Source organism: Tinamus guttatus, unplaced genomic scaffold (genome assembly GCF_059628265.1).
Source record: "Tinamus guttatus ecotype Peru unplaced genomic scaffold, ASM5962826v1 Tinamus_guttatus_pri_ptg000676l, whole genome shotgun sequence".
NCBI classification, from domain to species: domain Eukaryota; kingdom Metazoa; phylum Chordata; class Aves; order Tinamiformes; family Tinamidae; genus Tinamus; species Tinamus guttatus.
This window is the reverse complement of record NW_028289210.1, coordinates 1-12,693: the sequence shown is the minus strand read 5'-3', so window position 1 is coordinate 12,693 and position 12,693 is coordinate 1. Positions and strand designations below refer to the sequence as shown.

Here is a 12,693-nt window from a genome sequence, read left to right as displayed (position 1 = left end):
AATTTACCTGTGTGTGTGGCAACACTGTTCATACTGTGGTTCACCAATTCCTCAGAGCACCCAAAAAAAAGCAAAGTAAGAAGGAAAAATCTACACCACTAGTAAGAGGTCTATAAGAGGTACATGAGGTAAGTCAGGTGTTAGGAGTTGGCTTAGAGTTGATATGCAACAATCTGCACATTCAACAGCAAATTTTAAGAGTTTGCAGATAAAAACAGTATCAAAAACATCTGGTATATGGCACTGATGCGCTTGGTGATAAAACTCTGCACACACTTGGGATGCCTGCATTTTACAAGGCAATACTGAAGAACTAAATAATGAAAAAGTAAAAGGAATCCACAAACTATCCCAAGAGAGAAAATATCCTACACTGAGAATCTTAAAGAGCTCAGTAGCTTTATTCCTTAGAAAAAATATGTGAGAGGTGGGGCAATTACAACACGCATATGTCCTCACAGGGAGGAACTATCAGTTATTGTAAGTCTCTCTGATCCAGAGAAAAAAAAGAAAAAAAAGCAAACAAACAAACAAAAAGCCCCAAAGCACAACAAACCTGTTGTTGAAACTTGAAGGCAAATGAAGAATAAGCCATCTTTCCATCCCACACATTTCTTTTTATTTTGTTTTAATTAAAAATTGTCAGAAAAGTACTGCATCTTCATATTTGGATATCAAGTCTGCTATTCATTCTCAATGAGCCAAATACATATTATTAGCAGACACAATTCAAGGAATTAGGTGAAAAAGAAATGCCTAGAATGTAGAGAAATTCACATTAGATAGATTTGACTGTGGATATGAAAATCCAGCCCTCAGCAGATCACTAAGTTCACAATAAGCTCAAGGGGATAGATGAGAACTGAAAAGAAACAAAAGGTTTTAGAAATATCAGCTGCCTTAACTATTCATGCTAAATGAGTTCTCAAAATTATATAAATGCCACTTTTTGGATGCTTTTACCATTTGTCTTCAAGGTTCAACTTTATAATTTTTTTTCAAAGCCCCAAGCGTATGGTTTTTACTTATTTGCTGAGTAACAGAAGCCGAAATTCTCACTGGTCACTTGCAAGCTGTTCCCATTAGACATTTCTTAATTGACTTCACATGTAGAAAACATATGAAACTAGAAAACACATAATACAGTGTTTAGTGTAGAGATGAAATTGAGGGCTGCAGAAAGCGCATGGAGGAGACTTCGGAAGCACGCGAAGTTCAGGTGACACAGGCCAGCTGCTGGCTGTAAATAAGCTGACGCACAGCTCGGCCAAGGAGAGTTTGGGGCTGACAGATATTTTTCACAAAGCTGGTGTCAATAAATGGGGCAGGAGATGGCACGGATTAGAAGACAGACTGCTTGTCACCCCTCAGACACTGGTCTGAGGCCAACAGACAGAGGTACCTCCTGAGAGAAGAAGAGTTAGAGTAGGTGATTTCAGTTTTGAGTAGATACTGCTGTCCTGACCTCTGTAAAAGCTACTCAGTAGCAAGATATATAACCATCTGCCTTGGTATTAAAATTATTCAGTAGCTATGAAAAATAAATCGAAATAAAGCGTATGCCCGGAAGGGCCTTTCCATGCTCAGCGGGCCACACCAATTACCTGGGCACGGGGTATTACCCTTCCCCTGTAATTTAATAAACTGCCTGCACCGTAGATGGCCATGATGCCTGAGCAGCATCACAGTCCCAAAGCTGAAAGGAATAAAGAAGGGACCAGCTTTCTCTGGTGTCTTCAACATGAAGAGTGAAAATAACCACCCCTTGTATAATGCCTCATCCTCCTTAGCCTTTTCCATGCAATCCCCCTCTTGCCGAGGGGAGACTATACATAGACGAGGACTAACAAGTTACGGTTTGTAGCTACACGCAGATCTCCTTTCTTTTCTGCCTAGATCCCTATTCCGATTCCCTAATCGGATCTGCGAGTGCTCTACGCAGACACCAAGGCCAAACCCTTACAGCAAGTCTTAGACACGCAAGTTGGTTCATGTGGCACCTGCAAAAAGCAATCCAAAGTGCTGCCCTTAAGTGCACTCAACAGACAAGGCATTATAAGGCATTGCAGACAAGACATGCATGGGCCCAGACCATCAGACACCAACATATGCCACCCCAAATCCCAGGTCAAGTCTCTTTCCAAAGCCCTCTAAGACCAGAGAGCAAAATTCCTCTTGTTCCCTCTCCCCTGCCTACAGTGGAGCAGTTTGTTGCCAAAGCAAGCCAAATGCTGTGAAACTCCTCCTAGTTACATAGGAATGTCAAGTACAGCCTCCTACCACTTCTGTCTCCTCTGGATGCCAGGAACACAGCTCTGAGCACACACGCAACTATTTTGAATGTATCAGAAAAATCCTGTTAAAATAATGAAGAATAAAGAGAAATAAAGCATCAAGAGACCAGGTAGATTTCTTTGTTTGAATACACATACATTGCATATGTGATTTTTTTTGGCATCATACAGACCAGACGACACATTTTGCTTTTCTTTAAAAAAAATAAAATAAAATAAATAAAAAAAAAAAGAAGAAGAATTCTTTCTTGCAGACAAGAGATGTAGGTCTTACCCTACAGAGTTCAGGCCAGCAGAGGCATTTAAAATCATACAAATCACAGTACGAATATAAGGTCCTGTAAGTCATTTCAGCAGCACTCCTTCCAGAACACTTTTTTTTTCCTTATGCTTTATTTACTAAGCCTTAGACTGGCAGTTGTTAGCCGGGGTATCTCCTCAACACCAATCAGTCTTAGGAAATAACCAATAGTCAAGATGAACTCAGATTGCTTCTATCATCCTAAAATTTTTGTGAAAGTAAGGTAGTTGTTACCAAAAAAAAAAAAAAAAAAAAAGCACACCAAAAACTTAGATCTAGTACTTCCCATGCAAAAAAAAAAATGCTCCTAAAACAAGGCAAAGACCTTTTTACCTGAAAAATTCAGACTTAAAGTAGCATGACGGATGGAGATGTTATGGCTTCGCTGCCAATTCAAGACCCTTCTGCAGCCTCCATATGATCAAATCTCTTGCCACTGCTTACCCTTGTGATTCAGCTGCCTGCCTGTCTCTCTCCCTCAAATAATTGCACTTTGTGGAAAGTTTCCTCTTGCAATTCTAAGTCAAGAATGAGCAGACATTCTGATACTCAAAGTTTCCTTCCAGCAGCAGGTTATCTTCTCTCTTTCCAGGAATGGTAAATTACCTCACCAAGACTGCATGTTAGCTTTAAATCAGCAGCTACGTTTACAATTTTATCTGTGAAATCACCGATCAGATTGTATACATTCTTCCTAAGGCATTTATTTAGCAATAACAAACAAAAATTAAACGGAAGAATAAAATACCCTCCACATTGCTTCTCTTTATTCATTGTTAAGAGACAGGGGATCATTGGTTGCAAGAAAAATTTGGTGGGAACCAGACAGTCTCCAGTAAAAAATTTTGCTTTAAAACCATCGTAACCCACCCTCTTTAACAGGAGTCACATCTCAAAACATGGAACATATAAGCGTGTTTGAAAGTTCACAGTGCAGAAGAGAGGGACACACCCCCAAATTCCCTCAGATTAGTCAAAAATACAGCTATCACACTCTACCTGTGAACAGTCACCTCTCTTCCCCTTTTTCTTCCTGCTTCTACCCACCCCACAAGAAAATCAATATATAAAGAACATTAGCAGCAGCTTTATGATAGGCAATGATGCTTTAGGACATCAGTCTGTGATAAGATCGTTGATTCTCTTTAAATTACATCCTAGCTGTGTAAAATACGCAGTGACAGACATCCAAAGCGTGAACTCTTCACATCCGCTGTCGATACCTCAGCATGATCCAGACGGCCGCCGCAGCAAGAGCCAGGCCTGGCACAAGAAAGGCTGCTAGAGAAAGCCCACCCGATTCTCCATCACCTCGATGACTCACCGGGCCATTCTGTGGCTGCAGCTACAAGGGAAAGGAAAACAACTGTGAGAGAGTGCCCATGGCAGGGGAACCCCCAATCCCATGCCAGGACCTGGTGGTGCCCTACAGACATGCAAGACATTTCCCCAGTTACCTGTGCACTCCACACATTAGGGTTAGAAGGGCTTTACTGAGCTGAACTTTACTGCGGGGTACCCGTTTGCTACAGGTCACCCTCACGCTCCTCTGCCACTTTATGGACTAGCCACCAGGTAAGAGTCCAACAGCTGGAGCAGGTTAGGGCTCATGCAGCAGAAGCAATGGAATACACATACCCAGTCATCCCTCGGTGCACTTCCCACCATACCGTTTTCTGGTGCCATTCCCAGGAAGAGGGCATCACTAATCCTCTCCGTTTTTCTTACTTGTTCTGCACACTGGTCCAGAAGATTTACTCCTTTATTAAGGGAGTAGAAAAGGGGCCCCATCCCACCTCCCCATGCCAGCATGCTTCAGGTTGATCAGTATTTCCTTCAGCAACTTCAATGCTGGCCAAAGCCATTCAAACACTAACAACGGCTTAAGGTCTCATTTGGCACACAAAATGGTGCCAAATATTTTTATACTGCAGCAGCACACATTTCATTCCTGCTGGGCTGCAAATGCTTCTCAGCGCTAGCTGAGGCGACAACCCCTGAAACAACAAGGGAATTTCATCTCCAAGAAGATTTTGGAATCTCAGACAAAACTGGAGAACTTGAGACTTTGCCTTCACAGACAAACTCCTGCCTCTGAGAAAGGAGAACTGTGAAAAAATACCATCTTCTTAGTATATTGGAGACCTAGGGAGTCCTCCAAACTCACCTTTTCATTGACACTGATACGAATGAGTAAAACAAGAGATGAAAAGAGCTGATGGCCAACTAGAGGGAGCTATAGCTCAAACAAAATGTTTATATGTGTAATTTACACCGAGCACCTTGACTGGGTAGTTTTCTGCCTCAAAGTACACGTCCAGCAACCATAGAAATCAATCTAATCTAAGCTAGAAACAACCACAAGGAACAGGTTAAACATACCCTGCGCTGAATTTTCAGAGACACGTCATAGCCTGCATTCCTGAACAGTTCCACAGCATCTTTGTGCCGTAAATCTTTCAAGTCTTTACCATTGACCTAGTAAAAAAAAAAGAAAAAAAAAGAAAAAGAAAAAGGAGAACCAGTTGCTAAAAGGTAAAAAGTAATTTTTTCATGAGGCAAACTAACATAGAGAAAGAGACAAAATTCTTCCCCTTACAAAGTTCTACCTTTAGAGCATGAAAGTATAATGAGCAAGATCCAGATTCATTCATTCATATTATAGATGTATTTATGCTGAAAGATAGCATGAGAGCCTTCAAGCCAAGAAACAGAGGTGCTGAGAACATGACCCAGCAGCAAAACCAGGATATAAGATGACAGTTGTGTCAACAGCAGCTTCTTACATTGTCGCTTTACTGGAAAAGAATCCATACAATAACTGTGACAGCTAAAGGAAAACAGAAGAGTAGCTACAGCAAAATTATTGATAGTGTAAATTAATTCCTTTTCCACATTTCACCCTCTCCTGGTCTGCCTTTGAAATCTTCTTCCTCTTTAAGAGATATTGTAAACAAACATTTAAAAGGACATGGGCATAGAGAAGGACTTACATGCGTGCTTGCCATCTACTGAAATGTGCTAGGACTTTCTCTCATTTTAAATAGTATCTCAAGGCAGAGGGTCTATATCTACTTCATTTCATTTGCTAACTCCTGTTCTTTACCCTAATTTTTCTGTTTCATCACTATTACCTCTAATTGTATCCCCTGAGGTCACAACTTGTTCTACCCTTCTCTTGATATTTAAAACTGCCCAAATACATTATGTATGAATATTAAATTGTCAAGAAAAGATACACAATTTTTCTGCAAATTAATTTAGTGTCATTCTCTGGATCAACAATAGACACAAGTCTATTTATTTATAGAGGCTAAAAAAATTATATATGAAATGCAGTAAATAAGAGTATTAAATGATTGCGTTTCAGATGCGTTGTTAATGCACCACTTTTTAAAGCATGTTGTCTTGTATGCTTACTAACGGCCAGCAGAAAAGAAACAGAGGACTTGGACCTCAGGTACTTTAAAAATTTTCCACAAGGAAAACCAGCCTGAATTATTTCTGATGAGTTACAGTGAAGTAATTTAGAGGCAAAAGTTCAGGCACTCCTGAACCAAAAGGTCAGTAGTCACTTAGTTTCACACAAATATAGAGAAACTTAGCGGCAGACGATCAATTCATTTATTCACATATTTGCAAATGACAATTCACTAAGAGCAAGAAGAGGTCTGACGAATCCTAAAGCCTTTGGAAGGCAAGTCACAGACGAAATACAAGTGTGGCACATAGCAATGCTTCTGGGAACAAATCAAGACAGCAGATGAGATGAGGCCCTTGCATAGAGGCACTCCCCCCACCTCATTTCCCTGCTACTCAAAGCTCTCCCCATAACCCAAGGCAGGTCCTCCACAGAGTTTCAGGAGGATCACCTAATTGCAATCACCCCATCCTTGGTCTCTGCACTCTGGCGGCAAACCTGCATCTCTCATCATGTCACTGATCACAGCACTTCAAGAGCACAACAAGGTGACAGAAGAAAGGGCTTACCGCTAAAATTTTATCTCCTTCTTGTAAACGGCCATCAAGGTAAGCTGCCCCATCCTTTTTGATCCGGCTGACATAGATGCTGCTGTCATTGGACATGTACTGCTGATCTGTCCCACCAACAATGTTGAAGCCCAGCCCTAAGGTAAGCCAAAGACAAAGCTGATGAGAAAGAACTCAAAGCTTAAGACATTCTTGCAGGGGACTGCACCCACCCACTCCCAGCCCGTCCTGTCTTGCGCTCCGCACCGCGACTCACAGCACACAAACCTGCATTGGCCTTTCCACTCATCACTGCCCAGAGGTGTTTGCTTCATCAAACTACTCTTCAAAGCAGAGGAGAGACCTGGACACTGTAGGGGCCAGAATTTCATTTCATGAGGCATCCAAGAGCTTTTGGGGGGATACTGAGGGGCATGCTAACATTCCTAAGAAGCTGATTCAGCTCTTCAGTACAGAATGAAAGAAAAAGAAAGCATTCAGCCTCCCATGGGAGACTACTGTAAATCATTACCTTTGAACAAGTAGGACCCATGGCTCATAAGACCTTCATGACCAGGGACACAGTAGGGAGAAGCAGGGAGCATGAGAGCCCTTGTGCGGGTGCTCGAACAGGCGGGTGGAGCGGTGCTACCAGCTGGAGGGCCCCAAGCCCTCACACCCAGCGAGTGCGGCTGCCACCGCTCCCCTCCAGCCACACCGTGAGGTACCGCGAGCTCGGGCATGGCTACCTCGCATTGTAGTCAATTACTTTGTCCTGCTCCAGGAATCCAATACATGGCAGGAAGTAAGTAGAAAGATCTTGGATTTGAAACAGAACAAGAAGAAGCGCACATACATTTACCAGAACTAATGTCTGCTCCAGGTTTCTAACATGCTTTGCATTGCTCTTTTAAGTAAGCCTTGACTACGGGTCTCTAGGTGGAACCAGATAAAGATGAAGACTTAGTGCTTTCTCAAAATCAAATAAATTGAACTCAAAAGTCTGGAAAAAACATGTTACAAGACCACATTCCCTATTGTGCACGCAGCCAAACTTCTCTGTAAATAATAATACATGATAAGGGATGGGAAGGATTCCCTAACAAGAAGCTTGTGGTGAAAAAAAAAAGGAAAGAAAAGTCAAGGAAAAAGAAGTATATTAAAGATACAAACAAACTAAATGGAGAAAATCTTTCTTTTTTTTTTTTTTTTTTTTTTTGATCCTGACATGCACCAGGCACCCAAAACCTGTTGCCAAGTATACCTGAAGGAAAATTCTCCCCACATTTGGCAGGGCTGAATTTTTTATTTTCTCCCTCTGCTTCTCTGGGAAGACAATTTGTAAATGAAAGAGTAAAATAATCACCTTCTGCCCGCTGGGAAGTAGCTTCCTAAATTAGTCACAGGAGACCAAAGGATGTACAAGATGAGACACGGTATTTTAAGTGTGCATTTACTGGCTGGGGAGTAAAGAAATACTAAGAACGGTCTCAACACACCTCCCCTGCCTCCCACCCCGCAGCTGAAGGCAAATGAGGAAAAAGATGGAAGGGGCGAGGGGCTGAAGAAATACTGGCACTCTAGCTAAATCTATTCCAAAGGCGGACACCTGTGCAAGTTGCTACATGCTTCAACATGAAATAATAAGATTCCACAAACCTAAAAAATGAGTGTCCGTGAGGCCAATAACCTGGGGACAGAGTGAACAATACGATGTTTCAGGGTAGATTGATTTCTCAGTCCATCTATCTAACAAAAATATGCACAAATACATATATTTTGCAAGTTTCCACTCCAAGTGGGAAGGAAAAGAAATGAAAAGCCACTGTTTCCATGAGGAGAGGCAACATTATGAGGCAGGCACAGGTCTCTGACAGAAAGAGGCAGCAGCTCGTGCTGGCCCTAGTTAAGCATTCCCAGCCTTCGCTGCATTCGCTTCAGGGCTTCTTCGCGGAGGTGCTCGCCCAGCACTTAAGCAAATTTCCACTCTGGCTAAAAATATCTTCCCTGCCATTCCCTCAGCCCTTGTGCTATTCTCCTCCCTGCAGCTCCTGCAGTCACAGCAGGAGACACGACAGAGCTGCGAATAAACAGAGCAAGGGGGAGAGGGGAGCACCCGCCGTTAAGTCCCCAGTCTCAAAGCAAGCAAATGTGGAGTGAAGGTCTCCAACAGTGGGCTCTGGGCCTCTCTCCCCTGACATAGCAGACCTGAAATCAACTGCTTCATAAAAAGGCAGTTAAAAGATCGTGATTTACAGGCTTAGAAAAAGAGATACAGAATAATACAAACCTGAAATTAAAAATATAGTCATTTTGTTCCCCACAAAAAAGGGTTTTCCAGCCTAATTTATATACGTAAATTTTTAGGAGACACACACACACAAAACTGTTTTGTGCAAATATATTCTCCCACCCAGCAGTAATTTTTTTCCAGGGATGGGCAGGATCACACCTTATTTTAGATGGTCACTAACAGGGTAATAATCAAGTTATTGGATTACAGGACTGCACTGTGCTTTACAGATAGCACTGCTCTGTTCAACAGAAATTAATAAAAATTCATACAGTAAAATGTTCAAGGTCACAAGGCGCCACTGGGACCTCTGACCCAACTAAGCAGGGCACAGCTATGAATCCAATGCTGGGAAATACACGGACCATCTTAACGATGAGACAAATGTAACGAGGTTTGATGTGCAGCGGCTGCAGCAGAGACCTGCCCTGGACATGCCTGTCCCCCCTCAAAACTCTGGGCCAGGATGTTCCCAAGCATAGGGAAACGCTTGCGGTCGGCATGGGCTTTCCCAGGTGGAAGAGGACAGGAGCAAGCGGAGCTCTTCCGCGCACGGCCTCCCTGGGAAGAGCCAGATGTTCCCAGCCGGCAGCCCGGCACACGGCCGAGGAGAAGGGAAAGCGGCGCTCCCTGCAACGCGGCGCGCGCTTCCCGGAACGGCACCGGCAGCGGGGCGGCCGGGAAGGGCACGGGGCACGGGCGCAGGCCGGGCCTTGGCAGCTCTCCACGCCGCTCGCCCTCGGCAACGCGCAGGCCTCGCGCGCCGGAGGACGCGGGCAGCCCCGAGCCGCGACGCGGGCTCAGACCCGCGCCCCGACGCGCGCGGACCTAACGGCGCGAGCCGCGCTCTGCAGGTCCCGGAGCGCCGCGCTCACAGCCCGGCTGCTCCCACCCGAGCCCACCGGGGCTGCGCGGGGAGCCCTCCCCGCGCGCCCCGCACACGGGCGCCCCTGGGAGGCAGCGCGGCCGCCGGCCCCGTCCCGCACGGGGCCTGGCGCAGGCGGCGCGTACCTGAGGGCCCCCGCGTGAGGCTGATGACCTCCTCGGCCACCGCGCCGCCGCTCATGCCGCCGCTCGCGCCGCCGCGCCGGCCTCGGCCCCGCCGGGCGCCGCGCTCGTTCCCCTCCGGGCGCCGCGGGGCGCTGGGAGTTGTAGTCCGCGCTGGGCCCGGCCTCCGGCCCGGCCTCCGCCCCGGCGGCGGCGCCCGGACTGCGCGGGAGAGCGCGGCTGCTGGGCCCGGAAAGGAGCGGGCAGGGCGGGAGCGAAGGGGGCGGGATAGAGAAGGAGAAAAGGGAAAGAAAGAGAGGGAAAGAGAGGGAAAGGGGGGAAAAAAAGGAAAGAGAAAGAGAAAGTAAAAGAGGAGAAAGGGAAGGGGAAAAGGTAAAAGGAGGGAAAAGGGAAAAAAAAGGAGTAAGGGGGGGGAAATAAAAAAAGGGGTAAAAGGAGAAAAAAAGAAAAAGGGGGGTAAAGGAAGAAAATGAGAAGAAGAAGGGGGGTAAAAGGAGAGAAAAAAGGGAGGAAAGGGGATAAAAGGAAAGAAAAAAGGAGGGAAAAGGTAGTAAAAGGGGAAAAAGGGGGAGGAAGGGAGGAAAAAGAGGGTAAAAGGGAAAAGGAGGGGAAAGGAGGTAAAGGACAAAAAAAGGAAAAGAGATGGTGAAAGGGGAAAAGGGGGAAAAGGGGAAAAAAAGGAGAAAAAAAAAGAGGAAGGGAAAGGAAGGGTAAAGAGAGAGGAAAAGGGAAGGAAAGTGGGAGGAAAGGAATTATGCAGGAAAAAGGCCAGAGGAAGAAGCCAAAATATATCGCTAGCAATTTGATTAAACATTTTTCAGCACTTACTGCTAGAGAAGGTCCAGGCAGTCCCAGTGCCATTCGCCCACATAGCTATTTGGCGCTGCCAAGACAGCCACATCTGTGCGCCCTGGGAATTTTAGTGAAGAAAATGAAGACCAGTTGCCCTGGTCTCCAGTGGATGCTGATAATTTGTTTGTTCTGCAAACAGTCATTTGTACGTGACAGGGAATCATGCCTATCATCAGTATCCATCATTTCGATCAACTCGTTTCAAGATTGTGCACACCTTGGAATTCCTGGGAGATGCCTCCTCTGGATGCTCTGGTTTACAAAAAGATCATGGCGCTTGCCTTAATGCTATACCGTTAATGCTTAATGCTATACAAAGCATTAAAATGCCTGCCCAGGAGATGAAAGAATGACACCTGAGCCCCCGTTTTACCTGCAGTGTCAAGCAAAATGATGACTTCTGCATCTCAGGAGGACTTGTTGAATCATTAAGCAAAAGCTATCTCAGCTGTTTTGGACCAGCTTGCACAATCATACACTGTATATATAACAGAGCAAAAATAAACTTGGAGCGGTTGTGATGGCCACTGAACATATTTTTGCCTCATGCAGTTTCTGCTAATGCAGTACTCAGTAAACTCTTTGAAGGCACAATCAGTTCCTTAGTAGCAATTTGGATGTATTTTGAAGATCACTGTCTTAGTTCACAACCAAAAAATATGGTATCTGCTGATCTAAAGACGGCCGCATGTTAAGAGGTTCAGTAAAAGTCTTGTTTAGTTAGGAAGAGATTTCAAGCAAGAAACATGAGTAAATCATTGTTTTAACATACTCCTAGCCAGCTCCTGGCTTCACCTACCAGTGCAGTTCTCTGCATGTTAGTGGCTACTTAGAGTGAATACTCTGCTGTTCTGGTGCCTGCGCCGTCACCATCAGACAATTTTTCCAGAATTGTTTCATATAATAGTCTATATATAGAGAGGTTAGTCTTACATGGAGAGAGGTTAGTCTGTAATAGACAATTATGGAGAGACCTCCCCTTCCAGGAAAGAAGGCAGCAGTATTTACAGGAGGCCTCTTCCGTGTCCAAGCAGCTCAGACGTTGGCCCAGTTCTAGGAGGACGGACTAGGCGGCACTCAAGCTGAACGCTCAAGACTCGCCCTTTACAGTATGTGGGGAAGAATGACTTCTAGTCAAGGTCTGACTGGATCTTAGCATGATAACTCTGGGTAAGGAGCAAGGGACACGGCATCTGGCCAAGGTAGATGTTGGTATATCATTTTTGGATTAACCAGAGGGCCCTGCTGAAGCAAGAGGATCCTTCCAGATAAAATTACCATATCTGTGCCTTTTTTCATGAATTGGTATGGGTAATGGTTTACTTCAGGCTGAATTTAGTCCTCCGGGTCTCTAAGTAAGCACCTACAGAGATCTTTAAAAGTGTCCAGCACTCACCAGCCTTCATTGTCTGTAACACTTGCCAATTCACAAAAAAAAAATTGAGGCTCCTGTTTAAATAAAGAAGTTATGGTTCTGGCTTCTCACATCCATTTAAAACATTGAAAAAAGGAGGGAAAAAAGGTGAAGAAACTGCAAAGATTGGAACTGAACTTAGACTTGCACGCCCAAACTGCAATAGAGTAGTAGGACATGTCTAGTAAGCCACCAGAAATATCAAGATTCCTCTTTATGTTCATCTGGTCAAGGAATCTTGGCACTACTGTAATAATACTTAGTGAATGTTATTTCTAGATCTTCTTCTGTGTAATTTAGGCAAATTTTATCTCTTGCGAAAGAAAGAAAGAAAGAAAGAAAGAAAGAAAGAAAGAAAGAAAGAAAGAAAGAAAGAAAGAAAGAAAGAAAGAAAGAAAGAAAGAAAAGAAAGAAAGAAAGAAAGAAAGAAGAGAAAGAAAGAAAAGAAAAGAAAGAAAAGAAAGAAAAGAAAGAAAAGAAAGAAAAGAAAGAAAAGAAAGAAAAGAAAGAAAAGAAAGAAGAAGAAAATTTCCATATCGTTCCTGTTCTAGCAGACACTCCT

At 44.3% G+C, this 12,693-nt stretch overlaps 1 protein-coding gene across 1 annotated transcript; it reads right to left on the bottom strand.

Moving 5' to 3' along the window:
* Positions 1-3,274: 3,274 nt before the first annotated feature.
* On the bottom strand, positions 3,275-9,993 carry SYNJ2BP (synaptojanin 2 binding protein). Its single transcript, XM_088536566.1, has 4 exons — positions 9,869-9,993; positions 6,586-6,722; positions 4,978-5,073; positions 3,275-3,940 (listed from the first exon to the last, which is right to left on the bottom strand). The coding sequence occupies exons 1-4, from the start codon at positions 9,921-9,923 to the stop codon at positions 3,800-3,802; spliced, it is 429 nt and encodes a 142-aa protein (XP_088392692.1). The 5' UTR covers positions 9,924-9,993; the 3' UTR covers positions 3,275-3,799.
* Positions 9,994-12,693: the final 2,700 nt, after the last annotated feature.

Excerpts from the sequence above, each read along its gene's own strand:
- SYNJ2BP (XM_088536566.1), bottom strand. The coding sequence starts at position 9,923 with ATGAGCGGCGGCGCGGTGGCCGAGGAGGTCATCAGCCTCACGCGGGGG. Across the intron at positions 6,723-9,868 it reads CCTCACGCGGGGGCCCTCAG|GGCTGGGCTTCAACATTGTT; the intron begins GTACGCGCCGCC and ends GGCTTACCTTAG. Across the intron at positions 3,941-4,977 it reads CTCTGAAAATTCAGCGCAGG|CTGCAGCCACAGAATGGCCC; the intron begins GTATGTTTAACC and ends TTTCCCTTGTAG.